At 38.9% G+C, this 21,344-nt stretch overlaps 1 protein-coding gene across 13 annotated transcripts; it reads right to left on the bottom strand.

The window, feature by feature from the left end:
• Positions 1 to 606: 606 nt before the first annotated feature.
• On the bottom strand, positions 607 to 19,964 carry ANGEL2 (angel homolog 2). 13 transcript variants are annotated; one of them, XR_010839838.1, is made up of 11 exons: positions 19,529 to 19,617; positions 17,184 to 17,509; positions 15,425 to 15,678; positions 12,190 to 12,446; positions 10,901 to 10,970; positions 9,273 to 9,694; positions 8,193 to 8,319; positions 7,720 to 7,777; positions 4,802 to 4,965; positions 1,872 to 2,953; positions 607 to 952 (listed from the first exon to the last, which is right to left on the bottom strand). XR_010839838.1 is itself a non-coding variant. In XM_067029928.1 (10 exons), exons 3-10 carry the CDS (start codon positions 15,429 to 15,431, stop codon positions 2,802 to 2,804), a joined length of 1,257 nt encoding a protein of 418 aa, XP_066886029.1. In that variant the 5' UTR covers positions 15,432 to 15,678; positions 17,184 to 17,509; positions 19,695 to 19,931; the 3' UTR covers positions 607 to 2,801. The 13 variants fall into 13 exon arrangements, 10 of the variants coding, with proteins under 10 accessions (XP_066886029.1, XP_066886047.1, XP_066886035.1 ...); XR_010839835.1 differs by lacking the exons at positions 15,425 to 15,678; positions 19,529 to 19,617 and adding an exon at positions 19,695 to 19,956; XR_010839834.1 differs by lacking the exon at positions 15,425 to 15,678 and having other exon boundaries at positions 19,529 to 19,603.
• Positions 19,965 to 21,344: the final 1,380 nt, after the last annotated feature.

The following is a 21,344-nucleotide window of genomic DNA, read 5'->3' as shown; positions in this document are numbered from 1 at the left end:
GTAATAAAGGCTGAAAAGGGTAATGAAACAGTTTAGAAGAGGCAACAAGTCAGTTACACAGCTTAGTACCTCTACCACAAAATCTTCAGGCACAGATGTACTAGTACAATAATATATTAGGTAACTTACAGGGAAAAAGTGCAAATGACTTGACATGAATGTTCCTCCAATTCCTTGAACTCTCTGGATCTTAGTTTTTATGAAAGCAAAGGGTTAAAAGCAGACAGCTGCTAAATTCCAAAAAAGATGATTTCAAATACAGTAAAGCCAAAATTTCATTATTCCACAATATATCCCTTTCTATTTAAAACTTAAATAGCATAGGGGATTCCCTGGAGGTCCAGGGGTTAGGACTCTGCTTTCACTGCCATGGCCCAGGTTCAATCCCTGGTCAGGGAACTAAGATCCTGCAAGTGGCAGGGTGCGGCCAAAAAAAAAAAAAAACCACCACCAACAACCCCCCCCCCCACACACACACACACGGACAGCATAGTGCTTGAGACTGGGAGATTTGGTTTCAGCAATTAACCAAATTTAAATTAATTTAATTTTGGCAGATAAATACAAGGATCCAACAGAGTGATTAACTCTTCTGACCAAAAAAAGTAAAGACAAATGGACGTTAATTTTATTGGAGCTTTTTTTTTCTTTTATAAATTTATTTTTGGCTGCACTGGGTCTTCATTGCTGTGCACAGGCTTTCTCTAGTTGCAGCAAGTGGGGGCTACTCTTCGTTGCAGTGCGCAGGCTTCTCATTGCAGTGGCTTCTCTTGTTGTGGAGCACGGGCTCTAGGCGCACAGGCTTCAGTAGTTGTGGCTTGCACGCTGAGTAGTTGTGGCACACTGGCTTAGGTGCTCCGCAGCATGTGGGATCTTCCCCGACCAGGGACTGAACCCATGTCCCCTGCATTGGCAGGTGGATTCTTAACCACCAGAGAAGTCCCTAGTGGAGCTTTAAAAAACTATGATGTTACATGGACCCTTTGGCCTCCAGTACACAAAATAATACTTCATTCTATAAGCTAAAGTAGAAAGCAATTTTATGGATTAACTATTGAAGTGAAGTGCATGAAAAGGGCCTAAAATCACTATGTATTAATCAGGATACAAAAAATTAAGTTCTCATAGAGGTTTTCAGGGATGTTTATCAACAAAACCTATATATAAAGTTAGTTAATAAATTCACACAACACAAAGTAGTAATCAGTGAATCTTCATTTTTCTTTCCCCAATACTAAAAGGGGATAAATATACTATGTGCTGTTATTATTTGATAATGACAATATCTGCTAATTAGAACATACAATTTTCTGAAAACTGTTACTACGAAATGAAAAATCCTAGAACTATAGTTAATACTGTAAGAGAAAGTGAGACATTAAACAGTTAAAAGTACTTGCTTATCGCTATAATTTTTACTAGGCAAATCCTTGTAACCCGCATGCCTTTTGGGGGTATTTATCTGGTTTATTTTTTAAAAATTGTAGTAAATAGTAGAAAAACTTTTAAAGTCCAAGACTATAAAGTAGCTGCTGCTTTCTAATTTAAGATGAAGTATTCTATTAAGAAAACCCACTGTAAAAACTTGTATAATTCAGTATAATTCAATATAAAATTACTACTTAGTAAAAATGTACATAATTCTTTGATCCCAATGTCTAAAAAAGAGGAAATTTTCAATTATGTTTAAAAATTTTTGATTCAAACACGTATACAGAGCCAACTACAGGAATTTTTAGGCCTGCTCTTCACCACTTTATAAAAAAAAATCAGCATCATCTCACACTGCTGCATCACGATAAAACATTTTAGAAACAAAACCACAACAGTTAAACCACAACAAAACAAAACAGTTAAAAGTTACTACTTACGAGCATTAGGTCTCCAAGTTGATATCTCTCTAGAGTTTTGCTGGCTTCCTCTTATTTCTAAGGCAAAATAAAAATAACCTTATAGCTGCCACTTTGTTCCAAATATAAGTTTCCTAACAAAACAAATTTCTACAAGATTAGTCAAGTAAAATAAAATATCTTTCCCAATCCAGGGATCTTTTCTTGAAACTGAATAGAAAAAAAAAATTACTAGGGAAACACAAAGCATAACCCCAATCTCTGCCTCTCCTAGGTATCCTGCAATGGTCTATGACAGGATGGAAAGTGGGCTTGTGTAAAGCACTTCATCCTACTAGTTATGGTGACCTATATTTCCCCAATAAAATGCAGGCATATTACATGGCTCAGGATAGTAGTAAGATGGATTAAGCAATTTGTACAATTTTAAAAAGCATTACTGAGCCCCCTCAAAAACAAACTACAGTGGTTGGTTGGACACTTGGGAACCCGATGATTTCTGAGAGGAACTACTTAGGACTCAACAAACATGATCCTCATGAAATTGGGCCTCTGTGCAAGGGAAATGAGTTGTGGTTTGTAAGAACTCAAAGATATTTTGGATCCACTGTAAAGCTTGCCAAAAACATGAAATTCTTTACTAAGAGGACTAAAGAAACTGCACTATATTTAAAAATCACTGTCAATTTTACTGGAATTTAGAATAAATATTTACAACTCTTACAATAAAGAGCGTTTAGATCTCACTTGTCAGGAAAATATTTTTTCATTATCAAAAAAAGAAAATTGTTGTAAACTTGTTTCTTCTGCTACCTGTTTCAAGCATTTAACATAACCTCTTCAGAAATTCCATAGCGTAAAAATAAGTAACATGCAAACTCTTAACAACTTTACATTCTTTGAAAAAGAACATAAATGGGAAAGCACAGTATATATGTAATCAAAGAAGAGTCAGAGCTGAAGTCTGAATTTAGCCAATAAAGGCAGATGATCCGAAGAGTTATTTTCGTTTGGAAGTCCATTAACAGTCCATAAGTCTTGTTCTGTAAGAAGTGACAGTCTAGCTAGAAGTTTCAAGCCGCCAACCAAAGCAACTTCGGCTCCTACATTAAAGAAACATATACATATTTAGTGAAACAACAGGTTACTGTAAATCATACAAATCTTCTTTTTCTTTTAAAACAACAATGATATATATAGCTTGACACACTTCTGGAAGTCTAATATGAAACAGTTTTTAGAACATGGTTAAATTTTTATTGCGATATAACCTAATTATAATTCTCTAACAAACAGAAGTTTCAGATGCTTGTTTTTTTCTGTTTCAGATTTTTTTCTATTTCAACTTCTGCAAATAATCTTTAGAAGAAAATATCAATGCAACACATAAGATGTTAAGAATAATTTGAGATTGACAACTACCCAAGAAATTCACCCATCAACCTTTCTGTAGTTGTATAAAATCAGACAGACCAAGCCATATCTGAGTAGGACGTTTATGAGGTGACTTCAGAATAAATTAGTATAGTTTGGTCCCAGAGACTCAGTACCCATGGAAGTAGAGTAAAAGAGGATGTGCTCTTAATGTTAACATTAGCGATGCTGGTCCATGGCACACTTCCGCCACCTAGTGAGTGGTCTTCAGTATGACAACTACCAGAACCTTATTACAAATTCAAAGCAAGCTTCTTTTGCAGAGTTGATCTAGCAGAGAGGAGTAAACCACCTCCTGAATGTTACTAGTAAGGTTATCCTTGTGAAGAAGAAAACAAACAAACAGACGGGAAAAGAAAAGTAGCACTGAAAAAAGAAAAAGGAAAAGAAAAAAGGGGGAAACCAGGAAAAACAAAATAGCTGCCCCCATTTAGGATTTTCAATTTTCTGAATATATTTTTGACTTCCAGTTACTTTATTATTATTATTATTTTTTGCGGTACGCGGTCCTCTCACTGTTGTGGCCTCTCCCGTTGCGGAGCACAGGCTCTGGACGCGCAGGCTCAGCGGCCATGGCTCACGGGCCCAGCCGCTCCACGGCACGTGGGATCTTCCCGGACCGGGGCACGAACCAGTATGCCCTGCATCAGCAGGCGGACTCTCAACCACTGCGCCACCAGGGAAGCCCTCCAGTTACTTTTTTTTTTTTTTTTTTTTTTTTCTGTACGTGGGCCTCTCACTGTTGTGGCCTTTCCCATTGCGGGGCACAGGCTCCGGACGCGCAGGCTCAGCGGCCATGGCTCAGGGGCCCAGCCGCTCCGCGGCATGTGGGATCTTCCCGGACCGGGGCACGAACCCGTGTCCCCTGCATCGGCAGGCGGACTCTCAACCACTGCGCCACCAGGGAAGCCCTCCAGTTACTTTAAATGGCACTTTCTTCTCCATGTTAAGTCCTTTGATTAGCATTTAAAATCTTGTTTTCATTGAATCATACAAGGAAGAGTGTGTTATCACCTTTGCTTTTTGAAAACACATATATTATAGACTTCTCTTTCCAGGAAGAACCAATATTCCAGGCTCAACATGACGAAACTGTCAATAGTTGACAGTACAAGCAAGGCCCTACAATGAAGGCAGCACACTTCAGTAAAATTTAAGTACAAAACTGTATGATGTTGCTGTCACAAGAAAAACATAAATGTATGGAGAATAAAACCAAAGGGCAGTATGAAAGATCTGTACTCTACCTCAGAAGCTGACTGGGACTGGAGGGTAGAGCGGAGGATGTAATTCTTGGGTAATAATTTGCTTTGAAGTGTTCCATTGCCTCCAGCTTGCAGGTGATAAACTGATTTACTCAAATATATCACCAATCTGCCAAATATATTACCAATTTAAAAATATTTTAAATTTCTAAATCTAAACATCTAGATGTTTAGCTAGCTTTCTCAACTTTAGCCCTGAAGTTTTAGTTACTGTGTTCTCAAGCAGAATTTAAGATTACATGCATTCTTTACCTGGCTGCCCAGCAACACCTTCCTTTTCAGCAGAATAGAAAATATAATCCACAGTTATGGCACTTCGGGAATGACAGGTGGTCACTTCTGGAATTCCAGTGTCAGGAAAATAATGTGAATAAACAGATGACAAGCTGAAATGGTGCTGTAACTTTGAAGATAATCTAAATTGAAAAGAAAAATTATTTAGCATCCATCAAGTTCTTCATGATTTTTATAATTCCTCCTATTTAAACCACTTTTTCACTTAATTTCCAGACAAAACCAGACATTAGGACAATCTTTATTTAAATAGACCATATCACAATTTTGCATTCCTTTATTCATGCAGTGATATCCAAAACCCATTAACAGCTGTGATACATGGAGTCGGGTGGGAGTGGGGAGCTTAATACTTAACCGACTAATGTGACTTTTAAAATTAATTATAACGTATTTGACAGCCTTCACTTGTGAATGAACATATATTCTTAAACAATTTATAAGTTTTTTGTTGTTTTTAAGAAGGAAAATTAAAGTGGCCTTTAGGAATGCTATTTAGAACAGACTTCTGATGTCAGAGGGGTTATATTCTACCATGACTGTTCTTGTTATGGTATATGAGATAATTTTGTACTGCATCTTTTTTTTTTTTTTTGGCTGCACTGCACGGCTTGCAGGATCTTAGCTCCCTGACCAGGGATTGAACCTGTGCCCTCTGAGAGCGTGGAGTCCTAATCACTGGACTGCCAGGGAATTCCCTCATACTGTATCCTAAAACAGCTTCTACAATGGTTTACATTTACCCCACACTACAAATACACATCATGTTATGGGTAAAAGGTTTAAAAATCATTTCCGGGCTTCCCTGGTGGCGCAGTGGTTGAGAATCCGCCTGCCGATGCAGGAAACACGGGTTCGTGCCCTGGTCCGGGAGGATCCCACGTGCCGCGGAGCGGCTGGGCCCGTGAGCCGTGGCCGCTGGGCCTGCGCGTCTGGAGCCTGTGCTCCGCAACGGGAGAGGCCACAACAGTGAGAGGCCCACATACCGCAAAAAAAAAAAAAAAAAAAAAAAAAAAAAATCATTTCCTATTAACACATAATGAATTTTAAGGAACTTTTATGTCACAAAAGAAAACAAAATTTTAAAAAATCTTTTTAAAAATTCACCCAACAAACATTTACCAAGCATGTACTAAAGTCCTAGGCACGATCTCATCTTTTGTGCTGAGAATACACAAAGATGTTGCTCTGCTTTTAAAGAGCTCATATGTCAATAAGCAAAGGTAATTGCTTCAAGATGGTCTACTTCCAAGTTTTAGCAACTTTTTATGTCTAAGGACTTATATTTACAATATTTTAAAATGTAAAATAGGTCTCCTGCAAACTGTTATCTTACTACCAACATTTCAGTTTACAGATATAAGCTATGCGTATAAACACACTGTATTTATATAGATACTTAAAAGTATCTTTTTTTTTTTTTTTTTTTGCGGTACGCGGGCCTCTCACTGTTGTGGCCCCTCCCATTGCGGAGCACAGGATCCGGACACGCAGGCTCAGGGGCCATGGCTCACGGGCCCAGCCACTCCGCGGCATGTGGGATCCTCCTGGACCAGGGCATGAACCCGTGTCCCCTGCATCGGCAGGTGGACTCTCAACCACTGTGCCACCAGGGAAGCCAAAAGTATCTTTTCTTATACCCCATTATGTTATAAAAAGATTTTAGAATTACTCAAAACTAAGTATTTGTTAGTAAGAGTAGCCTTTTTTTTTTTTCTTTCTTTTTTTTTTTTTTTTGGTACGCAGGCCTCTCACTGTTGTGGCCTCTCCCATTGCGGAGCACACGCTCCGCGACCATGGCTCACGGGCCCAGCCGCTCCGCGGCATGTGGGATCCTCCCGGACCAGGGCACGAACCCGTGTCCCCCGCATCGGCAGGCAGACTCTCAACCACTGCGCCACCAGGGAAGCCCAAGAGTAGCCTTTTTATTAATCTTACTCAGGGAAGTTTTTACTTTGAAAGTTTTAATCACAGATTTTTATATATTCTTTTTCAAAAATTCAAAAAAATTGCTTTGTTTCTTACTAATTCTTATATATGAGATATTTTCCCAAAACAAGATATACAAAATAAAATAAGACTGAGGAGAAAGCAGATAAAAAGAATGAGAGGTGGTCCTGAAATTTAAATGTTAAACGAAAGTCAAAGCTATAAAAGAGCCACAGTATGAAACAATCAAGACATTTCAAGAATCTTCCAAGAGACAAGATTTAAGTCTCCATCCTGTTGTATTAATATACATCTGTTTCTCAACCACAGCCCTAAACATTCATGATTCTTTAATAAAAAGAAATCCAGGCATCTTCACCCAGCTACCTCTGATGACCTTTTCCTGTAGTTTAAGAGATACGTATAAGCCTTTTCTACAGACATATTCTTTTTTGGATCAATTCTCCTATAGATCTGTTTCAAGATCCAGTAAATCAAAGGAGGCTAAAGGTCCTCTTGAAATCTGAAAGATATTTTTCTGTGATCTTGACCTTTGTTTAAATATGTAATAGCAAGAAATTTCAAAGATAATAAATTTACTAGCCTGTTCAGGTCCATGGACAAGCTGCTTCTATAAACAGCAGTGCTTAAGCACTTACTATATGTCAGACACCGAGCTTTACATGCTTTGTCTCATCTAATCTTCACAACAACCCAAATTATAGATAAACTGAACCTTAGAGATGTTAAATTTCTTGCTCAAAAATCACACAGCTAAAAAGTAGCAAAGTCAAGGTTGGAACTCAGGTCTATTTCACTTAAGAGCCAGCGTTCTTCACCAGCATAAAATAATATCAACTTCATTTTTCATCCAAGTGATTTTTGAGAAATGATTTCTTTACTCAACTAAAGTCAGCAAATGTCTATTGTTGCTTTTCAAAACTCACTTTTCAGCTGTTACTAGGACCTCTGTTTCCTCCAGCTGTGTTTGTGTCAGATCACCGTCTGTGAGAACAAAGAGAAACATATTAATACTATCAATGTATTGTTTTGTTCTAGGTTGCCTGAGTATAGTCCTTTTACTCTAGGAACAATATTTAAGACATATCTAGTTTAGATAGATGCCTAGTTAAATGGTTCATTCTGGTATCTATGTTTTGATGATCTCCAGAATTAGCAAAAATAAAACACAAACATTTCCAAAGCAACATGCAAGTAATTCAGGCAAAGATAATTTTGGAAGCTGAATTTTAAAAAGGTAAATTTAGAGCTCTTAAAAAAAAGGAATAAGCAAACAACTATATGCTTTTATATAAGAATATTCATCCCTGAGATGTTATCCCTTTAAAAATTTAGTTTTATGTCTTCAGATGGAACACTATTATCAAGAAGACTGCCAAAATGTATTGCAAACACTTACCTTTCTTTTCTACTTTTGGTACCTGCTGTACCTCATACACACAGTTCTGTGAGATACCTAGGTTTGGGGGCCAAATTGGAATAGATAAAATTCTTTGTCCCCGTGAAGACTGTTCCTGGCCAGATACCTAAACAAAATTTCAACAGGTATCTTAGGTGAATAGATTTTAAATAGTTTGTGTACTGAAAAGTTTATTTCTTAGATAAAAGGGAATCCAAGAATGGTAAATATTACCATTTTTTTACCATATTTATTTATAATTTATAATAACTTTTATAATAAATATTACCATATTTATTCATTACATTGATTATTTGTGCTTATAAAATCTTGTTCAAATACAGTTCAGAAAGCACTTATTATTTACATGCAAATGGCAATCTTTTCCTATGCATGTTTTTGTCTAATTTGGAAATCTAAACGATCTGTAGCTTTGGACTAATACTGCTCCTCCTTTTTTACTACCTGCAATATATTTCCTGTTATATAAAACACTAAGAGAGATCAACTCTTATAAAATTTTAAACTATCATTCAAAACTCAGTGGTGGAGAGTTTATTTTGGTTAAATATACCGAAGATGAAATGATCTAAAGTAAGCAAAAGAAAGTACAATGAAAATAAAAACATGGGATAAATTACACTCAGCTAAAGAATTAAAATATTTATCATTGTATAAGGGGAAACTTATATAATAAATAAATACTAAATTACTGTTTTGCCAACTATATTGGCCACACCCAGCATTCAAAATTCTATTCTGCCACCTTGTAAGTAGTTCCTTATTTATGCAGTACTCATGTTTGTCAATGGTTTTACTTTTCTTCTCCTCCCCCATTCTGAATTTTTTACTGCCTGTCAATTCCTCCAAGCAGAATGTTGCCACAAATAGATGGAAAAGGTGAAATTCAATTCAATAAATATAATTACTTATCAGTAGCTGTAGATCATCATCACAGGTTGGTCAAGTGAGAGTACTGACTCATCAAGGTTTTCAAACAGCCCTGTGATGACTATCCTCACTTTACAATGAAGAGAGAGACTAAGTCCACCTCCTAATAATGAGGAAGCAAGCACGTACCTTTCCTATGGCAAGTCCTTCATAATTCAATTTCCCTTCCTTTATAAAACTATACAGTGGAGAACCAGGAACAGAATTAAAGTCACCACACATAACAATGGGGCAGAAGCTGCCATCTTTCTGATGGGCAACACTGGAAATCTCTGCCAGAAGCATTGCCAATTGGGTCAGTTTAATATCACCTCGCCTTGGGTTATACAACAGATGTGTGTTAGCCACACAGATTGCAGGGGAGGCAGTACTTGGGATTTTGGGCTGCAAGAGTAACACTAATCCAACATTGTCTCTGTCCAATAGAGGAACATCACGGCGGTAGAATTCCACTGGGTTCACTGATAAGAGGGAAAATTTGGAATGTTTGAAGCAAATGGCACAGCCATCAGGTTTCCTTCCTGTCCGCATCTTGTATTCACAGTGATAACCTAGAGGAAAGAAAAAAATTTTAAACGAAGATGGCTGGTTTTTTATATATATAAGTATTAGAAGAACTGTGCTTTGCCACACACACACAAAATTATATATATGGTAAAACACCATTCTCCTAATTTTTTGAACAATGTTTGTCAAAGTGTATTCTGCAAAACATTAGTGATGTAGGATGTTAATAAGTGTTAGAATCAAAAAAGTCCGAGACTGGGTCAAATAGATTTTTTTACTGGCAGACTTCAGGGTTACATACGTGTACATTATCACATTCTCATTTCCATCCTAAAAGAAGTCAGAGTCATGACAAAGACAGTGAGGCCTTATAGTAATCTGCCCCCTCACCGCCCCTAACCCCACATCTCTCACCTTTTTGCCTCTAATTCTTCCCGGCCTGCTCCACTCCACACACAGCAGCTTCACCTGCCTTAAGGCACTCCAACCTCAGCGGCTTTCCTTTGCTATCTCCACTACCTGGAAAGCTCTAGCCATGGCTTGTTCCTGCACCTCCTTTGTCTTTACTCAAATGTTACCTTCTCTGATCATTTTGTTTAAAACTGAAACCTGACCCATTTGCTTTTCTCCAGAAAACTACCATTACCTAAGGCACTATTTACTTGTTTGTTCAGTTTATTCTTGGCCTTTCTCCACTAGAATGTATGCTCCCCAAGGGCAGAGATTGTTGCCTGTTTGGCTCACTGCTGTATCCCCACTGCCTAGAACAGTGCATGGTGTACAGTAGGCACTCAAAAAATATCAATATTTGCTGCATGAATGAATGCAAAGTAGGCAGCATTTCTCAAACAGACAACCTGTTTCTAGAGGTATTCATTCACCAAACAGATTTTCAGTTTCTATCCGTTACACACGGTGGACACTGGTATTATATGATGATGAACTAGACATGGTGGTCCCTGATCTCACGGAACTCAGAATCTTAGGGCTCTGGGAGTAGGCAAAGCAACTCCTGGAAAGGACGCTATTAAGAGATCTTTGCATACCTTTCCATCTGAATTAAAATTATGTATTAACACAAAAGGTCCCATTTGATATACCTCAATCTTTTCCTGACCTTTTGAAATGCATATTAAGTTTTTTCAAAATTAAGATATTTGGTCCAAATACACCACACATCTTTGTTATTAGCAAGTTATACTTTAATAACCCATTAAGTAAATCTGGCTAAAGTAAAAGTTACACTGTACCCAATGATTCCAAACTTGGCCTGATCTCTGTTCCATAATGATCTTCTTGCACTTCTTGCAAACAAAGTACCTTAAAAGAAAAAAAATGGCTTGAATTAAAACAAATAAATGGAAATATGAATTTTCTGGTGCTTTTGTCTTTAAAAATAGGTTTCTAAAATTCTAAAAACCTGATGAAAGCTGAAATAAAAAAATTTTTTTTCTTGTAATGTATAGATCTATCAAATTAATGTCTCCAAATTTGATCAGTCCCCAAAACCCTGACCTTTAATCACATGAAACCCTCTTATTATCCAAAACTGGTTATTTACCAAAGGAAATATTTATAATTTATGTTGGAATATTTTTCCTGAATTTACATGTTCATTAGTACTAAATCCTTCTAGTCCTTTTTAAAAAAATTTATTTTATCTTATTTATTTTTGGCTGCACTGAGTCTTCATTGCTGCATGCAGGCTTTTCTCTAGTTGCGGCGAGCAGGGGCTACTCTTCATTGTGGTGCACGGGCTTATTGCTGTGGCTTCTTTTGTTGTGGAGCATGGGCTCTAGGTGCACAGGCTTCAGTTGTTGTGGCACGTGGGCTCAGTAGTTGTGGCTCACGGGCTCTAGAGCACAGGCTCAGTAGTTGTGGTGCACGGGCTCTAGATCAGAGGCTCAGTAGTTGTGGCCACAGGCTTAGTTACTCCGTGGCATGTGGGATCTTCCCAGGCCAGGGCTCAAACCCGTGTCTCCTGCATTGGCAGGCAGATTCTTAATCCACTGGCAGGCAGATTTGCCACCAGGGAAGCCCCTAGTTCTTTCTTAAGAGATAATTTTTCGAATGCTATCACCTAAATAAATTTTTGCACGAATTATTTAAATTTTGAATCAAAGGAAATATTTACTGAATACTTAATATGGTGCCAGTCCCTGTCTCAAAACTGGTTGACACTTAAAACTTTTTGGATCTTATTTGAAACATTATATAATTATTTATATCAACAACCATTAGCAAGTTATTCCTCCAAAGTTATGATACCTTGTTAAAAACTGTTCCATCACTATATTTATTTATTATTTATTTATTTATTTTTGGGCCACACTGTGGCTTGTGGGATCTTAGTTCCCCGACCAAGGCCCTGGCAGTGAAAGTGCAGAGTCCTAACCACTGGGCCGCCAGGGAATTCCCTCATCACTATATTTAATGTCTTCCCTTCTTACCCTACAAACAAAAGGGATAAAACCATTTAGTTCAGAAATGAATCCAACTCTTCCTTATGTGAAGAATTTTGATGATATTTTGTACTTACGTCTGCATCAAAGTGTTTAATTTCTTTCAGAATATTGGGAAACCTAAAACTCCAGTGTAATACTGGCCGCTGGCAGTGTTTATAAAGGTGTGAATTGTCTTCCAATAAATCTTGAGAAAGTATATTATAGGACATCACTGAAAAGTCAAACTTGTTCTCACTGTCTTCACATATGGGGTCATCATTTGTGTCTCCTAGGATCTTCGTTTTTTCTTTATTATGGTTACATATATATTCCCAATGACGTTTTATTGTGCCTGTTAAAATATATTAGATAAAATACAAAGAATTAATAAAAACAGATCACATTTTTCCTGTATATAAGTATTTTCTTGCCTTTTAAACATTCCTATAGGCAATGAACAGAATGTTTTTCCCTAGGAAATGGCAATGTAGTACTTAATAACTAGAAGTTGTCATCAAATTGATTACAAAGGCAGTAAAATGATACACTGACTGCCCAAGAGGTACAAAACAGTTTAAAAGGGTCTAGCAAGTCATTTTGGAGGCTGAGAGCGTGTGTTAATAAAACTGACTATGTTGGGGTCACCGTTTCTCAGTTCCCCACGGTTACGAAGTGGCTCTGCCGCAGACCTGCTCAGCAACTTCATAACCATGATAACATATTTTACATGTCACAGCTGGCCTTTCAATGAGGTGATTTCACATTGTATTTTATCACCTATTAGTATGATAAGATCATCAAATGCTTAACTAAGTTCCAGAAACAATTCATCTGAGAAATCTGGTTTAGACATGAATGAAGGGTATATAATGACAATAAATGGAAGCAGTATTTACTGGAAGAACGCAAACAAAATAAGCAAAAGAAATATTTTTAATGCACACCAAAGCAAAAGCTAAATGTAACACAGTTACAGAATGCTAGTAAATGATAATGCCTGACTGACAAACCGAGCATGCAGCAACCAGGAATGTGTGATAGTTTATATTCTGCAAAGACACCATGTACCCTGATAAAGTGATGAGAAGAGGATCAAATAGCATGAGATTTTGCAATTATAGGCAGTCTCTGACTTAGAAATGACTACTAAAAATATATATATATATATGTGTATCACTATAGATAGACACACACCACTAAGTATGTATGTTTATATATATGTATATATACACAAGACACACACACACCCCCTTTGATCTTGTCTTCCTCACCCCACCATTAAAGAGGATACTCTTACTGCCATGGAAGCCATGAAAAAAAATGTGGAACATTTTAGAGAATCTATAAGCTCAAAAGAAGGGGAAAAACAAGAAATGGGATGAACTTGGGAAACAAAAAGATTTGAAGATGGACTTTTGAGCATGATTCGATGATATGAAAAAAATCTGAGCCCTATAATATCTCCCTTTTCCTGCAAGAAGGTTTTCACTTCACTGGATGACAATCCCTAAAATTTCACCAATTAAAAATTAAATTGAAGAAAAATATTTTAAATATGGGGGAAAAAAGACTAAAGGGAAACATACCACTGTTTTTAAGAGTAATTGTCTCTGAGAGGAAGGATTGTGGTAGATTTTTCCAAATCTTCTACAATGACGGTACATTTACAGTCAGAATATCATCACACTCTAGTGGGGACGGGGAACTGGCTGAGGGCAGTCAAAAGGTACAAGCCTCCAGTTATAAGATGAATAAATACTAGGGATGTGATGTACAACACGAACAATGTAATGAGCACTGCGGTGTGTTCTATAGGAAAACTGTCAAGAGAGTAAATCCTAAGCGTCCTCATCACAGGGGAGAATATTTCTTTACTTTTGTGTCTCTGTGGAATGACGGATGTTCACAAAACTTATTGTGATAATCATTTCATGATGTATGTAAGTCAAATCATTATGCTGTACAACTTAAGCTTATACAGGGCTGGTATGTCAATTATATCTCAATAAAACTGGAAGAAAAAAGTGTCAGTACACTCTATAAAAATGCCAATGAAGTAAAAATTTTAAAATATACTCTGGTAAATTGACTTTAATCAGGTTTCTTCCCTCAAAATCTAAATGCTGATATCTGCTGCACTGAGGGAATAGGAATTTTGACCAGAGGACAGAAGAGGAAGGTAATTTTTATGAATCGTGAGGTCTGGGTGGAACAGGGGAGTTGGAATTATGATACCATGAAGGTACTAAGAGCCTGAGGAGAAAGGTTAAGAAAAAATGGTGGAAGGAAAGAAAACCAAAATAACCAAAAGCATTCAACTATTACATAATTTAGCCTACAGCTTGTCCTATGCCCAGGAAAGAGAAGGAAACTATCCCCTTGCTTATCCTTCACTGAAAATGGAGACTCCTACCCCTAAAGGCCAGAACTAAAGCAAATTATACTGACTCCACACAACTACCCTGAGATTTGTAACATAGCTTCTACGAGGAAAACAGAACTGATCCTTAAGAACTGATTATCTAGAACACAATTCATTCATAAACTGGGGACTGTCTATGGTTTTAGCCACAAATCATTAAGTCTTTATATGTATACGAGATGGAAAGGGTTCTAGTCATACAAACAAAATGTAAGCTACCATCACAAACTTACAGCACTACCCTGATGGCACCACTGCATTAAAATATGAAAGATGAAAGTCTAAAAAAATTATTCATACTTTCTTGTAGAATATGTATATACAAAGGCATATAAAAGCATTAAGATTTGTATAGTCCTGGTAATTAAGAGTCTGTAACCAAATGTTTTTGCAATTCCATTTTTAGAATAACTGAGACCAGCAGATTATCAAATTAATACAGTGGCTTTCAGACTTCTACAGCTTGTATAACCCTTTGGCATTACTTTTCACGTCATGACCATCAGTCCCTGGTATGCTGGGACTGGAGCTGGGATGATGGGGTAAACACATTTTATCCCGACCACATTTAATTTTTTTTTTTTTTTGTGGTACGCCGGCCTCCTCCCTTTGCGGAGCACAGGCCCCAGACACGCAGGCTCAGCGGCCATGTCTCACGGGCCCAGCTGCTCCGCAGCACGTGGGATCTTCCCGGACCGGGGCACGAACCCGCGTGCCCAGCATCAGCAGGCGGACTCTCAACCACTGCGCCACCTGGGAAGCCCCACATTTGCTTTTAATAAACATAAAGAAATGTGTTTGAGTGCTAGGGTTCCCTGGAAGACAATTTGAAAACTACTGAGAGAGTGGATAGTCTTTGGCCTTCACATACTTCACAACATAAATTCACACTGCAAAAGCTTATATACCTTCCATGTCAGGAGCAACAAGGTGATCACAGCAGAGAAGACAGATGAGTCAAAGAAAGTAAGCAATAGGCCTGATCAGGTTTTTAGGGTGCCTAATTAAAAGGTCATAATTGTGTCACACAAATCCTTCAAATACCACTTTAAAGTGATACGCAAGTTAGCAATGCTGTTCTCTTGATTGAAAAGTAGTATTACTGAAATATCAGAAGTCACAAATATGGCTTAACGAAGAGCATTTTCCTTATTCACAATACCTAGGAAGAACGGACATATAAAGAGTCAGGTTGCAATCAAAGTTTATCAGTCTGTAAATGTAATTCCCCATCCATTAAAGGGAAAACACCACCACCAGGATTTTCTGAGTACCTACTATGAAGCCAACAGTGTGTTAGGCACTTTGACATATCTCACTTCATGCCTCCACAGGCTTTCAAGGTAGGCATTATTTTACACTAGGAAACCAAGGAGCAGAGAGGTTCAGTGACCTGTCCAAACCCACACAATTAGTGGCGGAGCAGAATGAGAGCAGGGAGAGGTTCCTAAGCCCATGCTTGTGTCACTACACCACCGCTCCACCTGAGAGCACACCTGATTTATGACAAAAGGCTAGACAGAAGAGATGTGCGTCGTCCTGATGAACAATGAACACGTGAATGAGAAGCTATCTCATGTCATCATACAGCCCTAGATTTCTAAAGTATGTGCTGTCCTTAGGAACCTAACTTTAATGTCTCTAAATACACCTTTTAATCATTCAAACAAAGCTTCGTTTATAAACACAGGTGGTGGTTAAGTGCTATACAAATAGATTTTCACTTTTGAGTGCTTAGAATTTCTACTTAAACGTGTAGTAGAAGTTCTACTTGAAAGAGCACTAACTAATCTAGCTCTGACTTCCAGGTGAGACACTGTGAATGCCATCCTTTGACAAACTTAGGTCAGCTTCCTACACATTAACACTCACACAGCCTATTTTCATATCTTCAGAGGAATGATCTTCACTGAAAACCACAACTCAGTAAGAAAGACAATTCCAAATTTACTTAGACAACTCATGTATACTTTGGAGGCAGGGCTGGGCTGGCAGCACAGAGAGCCTAGTGAATTGTTTAGAGTAAAAAGAATATGAGAAAAATAGAAATAATCAAGACATCTAGAAAAAATTGTCTCAAAGTTGAATAAGATGTGGTTAAAAGATAAGACTTCCCACAGACTCTCGAGATTATGTCTACAGACCCCAGTATGAGAAATATAAATTTAATAAGCTAAAATCGGATTTTGTAAGAAAATAGCTTTCATTTATGATTGTTTCTATTTAAGGAAATTCTTTTGTCTTATACAATGAAGCTAACATTAAAAATGAAAACATGATTTTTTAAAAATAGCTCTGTGGACTCCCAAGCATACATCCACCAATTTCTAAGAAGTCTAAGGACGTTTGTTTCAAAAACACTGAATTTGAAAATTATTCTTAAATTAAACTTAATGTTTTAATCTAGTCCTTCATTGTTTTCCAACTTTAGTCTATACATAGAGCCACTTCTATTTTTACTGGCAGAAATACACAATTAATTGAAGATTTCTTTTTAAAAGTCTTAATTTTAAAAAAGAATTTCCTCTTTCATAACAGAAAACCACTGGCTAAAAATAAAAACCAACACCTCTAAACCCTGCAGGTTTTCTTAAGGATTAAATATGAAAGTTTCAATTACTCTATGGCTTATGTCTATTTCTCCACCAAGATAAATGTCACCTTTACCTTGGTGTTTTCTTCGTTTTGATGAAGGCTCATCTCCCTCAGAGTTCATGATGTAACTAGAGAGATGAATCAAAGATGTCTGGCTCAAGTTGTCAGGTCTCCAGTTCCAGTACTGAAACTGAGTTCTAGACTCAAACAAACAAGGTGGTCTCCAATTTAGTGAAAAATGCCTACTACTGAAGTATGGGTAAGGAGCACGAGAATAATGTCCAGGCCACCTCATACAACTAGAAATATGTCTGTTCCAGCAACACCTTTGCAGATTCTCCCACGGTGCAGTCCAGTCTCTGCCCAGACTCTTCTGGTGGTGGGGTAACATGGGGTATCTAAAAGAAATAAATACACTCCTTGAGGCACCACTTTTTGTTCAGCTGTAGCACACAAAATCTAAATGCTTCCTCAAGGGAAGGTAATGTCTAATATTTAAAATCTGACTTCTAAATCTGTGAAGGATGGGGGGAAAAGCAGCCATTACTTAACTACTAGTGGCAATATCTCAATACTCTCCCTAAACAACTATGAATGGTATTCTAAACACTTAACATAGAATCCACCAACCTCCCGAGAAACACCTGATGCACTTCTAAAAGTCCACACAATTCAACTGTGTTGAATCAATCACCAAACTGTATTCAGAGTAGCTTTCTAGCATCTAATAAAACTCAATGGACAAATAAAATCCACAGCAAACATAATACTTAAATCAAATATAGAACACGTAAGGTGACTACAATTAAAGTGAATCTCTCCAACCTGGGTTTGGAGTAAAAACATGTTTTTGAACATGTTTTTGATACCAAGGTTATATTTTCCAAACATCTTTATACCTAACAAAACAAAAGCCTATCACTACCTCATAAAAGTACCTCTCCTGCTAATCAGTAGGTAGATAATTTATTGTTCCATGCTACTCCCTTTTTTTTTTCTTTTAATTTAAAGCACGCTTCTCCTTGAGGTAAATGAAAGAGAATTACTTACTAGAAATTCACCAACACTCCAAACCCAACAGCATCAATTATCTGATACCAATTATATGATAGGTTATAGCATGAAAAATGTCTCCAAAGTAGTGTTATTATTATTTTGAATAGATATATCGCTCTCAGGCTCTCTTAAGAAACAATGCAACTCAAGCACCACCTTCTTTCTACTACACTATTCTGGCAAAATGCTAGGATTCTGAGAAAAACTTCTATTTTTTCCTCCAGAATTCATTAAAGGTACATTTCCAAGATAGTGTCAATAATGTCCACTTTTATCACCAAAAGAATTTTGCTTAAATTATATTTAACTGTTTTTTTACTTTTATATGTTATATTTGTTTCATTTTAACAGCATTTAAATTTTTAACTGTTACGTAAATTTATTGAGCAGTTTACACATTTTCAAACTGTTCTCTAAACTCAATGTAATTGTAAATCTTTAAAGGCATGAAAAGGGAGGTGTATCTTGCTTTGTGACAACTCTGAAAGCCATAGAGATTTGGGGCTTGCCCATACATTTTCTATCTCAATAAGCTACCGTATTGAAATATAATACTTGTACTACAAAACATTCTCTATATCTGTAGTTACTTATACAGACTTTTTTTTTTTCCTCTTAAAATGATGAGCTCCTTCACGGCCAGAGCCTTCTTATTCATTTTAATCTGGGTCTCTTCCCAAGTGCCTAGCACAGTGCCTGACACACAGCTGGTACTCAGGAAACATTGTTGAACTGAACTGTCCAGTCCCAACACTACAGGAGTTAAAACCAGATCCCCATAACTTATGTAAAAACTAATAGAGTGCTGTGCTTCCCACGTGTGGTACACCAGTCGATTTCGCGTGGTACACATTTAAACTTAAAAATTTTTTATGTCTAAGTATCCATTACAAAATGTATTAGGAAAAAAAATCAGTATACCAAACCAAACCCAAGATCTCACGGATACTGCTTAGGGAGACGCTAACGTGTGCAGCACCTATTGAAGTGCTTTTTAAAAAAGTGAGTCAATTTCAAGAAAAATATCCAGTAAGTAATATAGATGTGGAACGAGAATTTGGTAATAATCGTAAAGGTTGGGATCCCAGTGACTAAAGTTCGAGAGGCACCATCACAACAACAAACCACCCCTCCCTGCAGACCGGCAGCTCCCGGAGGGGGCTGCAGGGTTGGGGAAGGAGGCCGGGGACCCGGAGGCTCAGGCTGGCTCGTAGGTTGGGTTGGGGGAAAAGGGCCGGGACTCTGAGGCCAACCTGGTCCGGAAAGCACGAACCCGGCCCATGGACGACGCGCTCCGCGCCCGGGCCCCGGACCCCGGACCCCGTGGGCCGAGCGCCCCTCCGGCTGCGCGCCGGGTTTACCTATCCCTCAGGGTCTCTGGAGGTCCGTCCTGACGGTACCGCGGCCCGGGCCCTCTTCCTCGTCCAACCCCCACTCCCCACCCCGCCCCGCCCCGGTTAACCCTGGCCGCCCGCCCCCAGGCCGCCCGCCCCTCCCTCCTCCCTCCCGCCACCCAGCTCTACTAACCTGCCTCTCCCCACCACACAGCGGCCGTAGCCCCTCCTCACACAGCGCCACGCTTCCATTTTCCCCCTTTGCGAGCGTCCAATTCCCAGGCCCCGGCCTCAACCTCAACCGCTACAGCCGATTTGGCGGCGTAGAGCACCAAAGGTTCCCCATCACTAGACGTCGGGCCTCTCGGCCGGGGTGCAAAGCATGCTGGGAGGTTCAGTCTTGCCCGCCGCCAAGTCCCCATCTTGCGCTGCGAAAGTCACTGAGTTGCCTCTACGCCAAATTCTGTTCAAGAAGCATGCGCAGAGCTTGTGAAGCAGGGACAGCCATTTCTGAACAGGGCAAAACACCCGACTTACGTCTTAAAGAAACAGAGGAAATAAACTAAGAGCCGAACGGCTTAATTAAGGCTTGTTGGGAGGGTTCACTGCAGTTACTGTTAAAAAGAAAGAAAAAAAAAAATTTAGTGTATTTATATAATGTCCTTGGGAATTTCCAAAGGTGGATGTCCAAAGTGGGGAAATGCCCTTCTCTGAGTTCTGATAGAATTGTGGTACCACGGGTTTTTTTCAATTTATTTTGTGGGAACACGGCCGCAGAGCTCACTTTTGAACGTACGTGTGCGTCGTCTGTGTCCGTCGCTATCAAATTTAGTATAGGACTCTAGATTCTTGGAAAACATTACTTAAGTGGAGAGCCCCTTCAAGAGACACAGAGAGACAGAGAGAACTGAGGAAGAATAAAGTGGAGGGGGAAAGGAATAGTGGAAAGCCTGATGACCGCTTTTATAGGCTGTTTGGGAGAGTAGTGGAGCGATTTCTTGGGAAGGCTTTTTTTTTCCCCCACTTGTGTTAATAAGAAAATCAGATGCATTTGAAAAACACTTTCCCTCCGTATACATATAGTTGATTTCCGTTATTTGTGGTAGTTATTTATAAAGTTGATACCAGCCAGGGTTCTTGGCCTTCCCCCAATCAATAGAAATTTATAGGAGGCCAGATAAGGAATTCAGGCAAGGCTTTATTGGGACCCCTGCTGCAGTAGGGTGAGGGGAAACAAGTAACAGTTTCCCTTGTTTGCTCCTCAAGGTCGGTGGTGACCTGGTTCCTTTTGTGGGGTGGGAGTAGGAGGCTGTGCAGTGGTCGGGCTGGAGGGGCTCAGGTTGTTTGCCCACCCCTTTGTGGTTTTTTTGTTTGTTTGTTTGTTTTTTTCTCGGTACGCGGGCCTCTCACTGTTGTGGCCTCTCCCATTGCGGACGGAGCACAGGCTCCGGGCGCGCAGGCTCAGCGGCCATGGCTCATGGGCCCAGCTGCTCCGCGGCATGTGGGATCTTCCCGGACCGGGGCACAAACCTGTCCGTGTCCCCTGCATCGGCAGGGGGACTCCCAACCACTGTGCCACCAGGGAAGCCCTGCCCACCCCTTTGGTGGTGTTGAGTGCAGCGTGCATGTGCAGTACACGTTTTTTGCTCACTGCTCTTCAGAAGTGGTAGTTGGGTTTTTTTGGTCTTTTTGTATCATGTCCATAATTTGCCCCCACTGCTCAAGCATACACGCAGTTATTATTAGTCCTTTAGAGTTTCTTTGTATTTTGTTGCTCAAGGAGATGTTTGTCCAGGTGCAAGCACGGCAGCAAAGTGTCCCAGGTCCCAGCCTGTCTCAAAGT

Source organism: Kogia breviceps, chromosome 1 (assembly GCF_026419965.1).
Source record: "Kogia breviceps isolate mKogBre1 chromosome 1, mKogBre1 haplotype 1, whole genome shotgun sequence".
Taxonomy (NCBI): domain Eukaryota; kingdom Metazoa; phylum Chordata; class Mammalia; order Artiodactyla; family Physeteridae; genus Kogia; species Kogia breviceps.
This window is presented reverse-complemented; position numbering and strand designations above follow the sequence as displayed.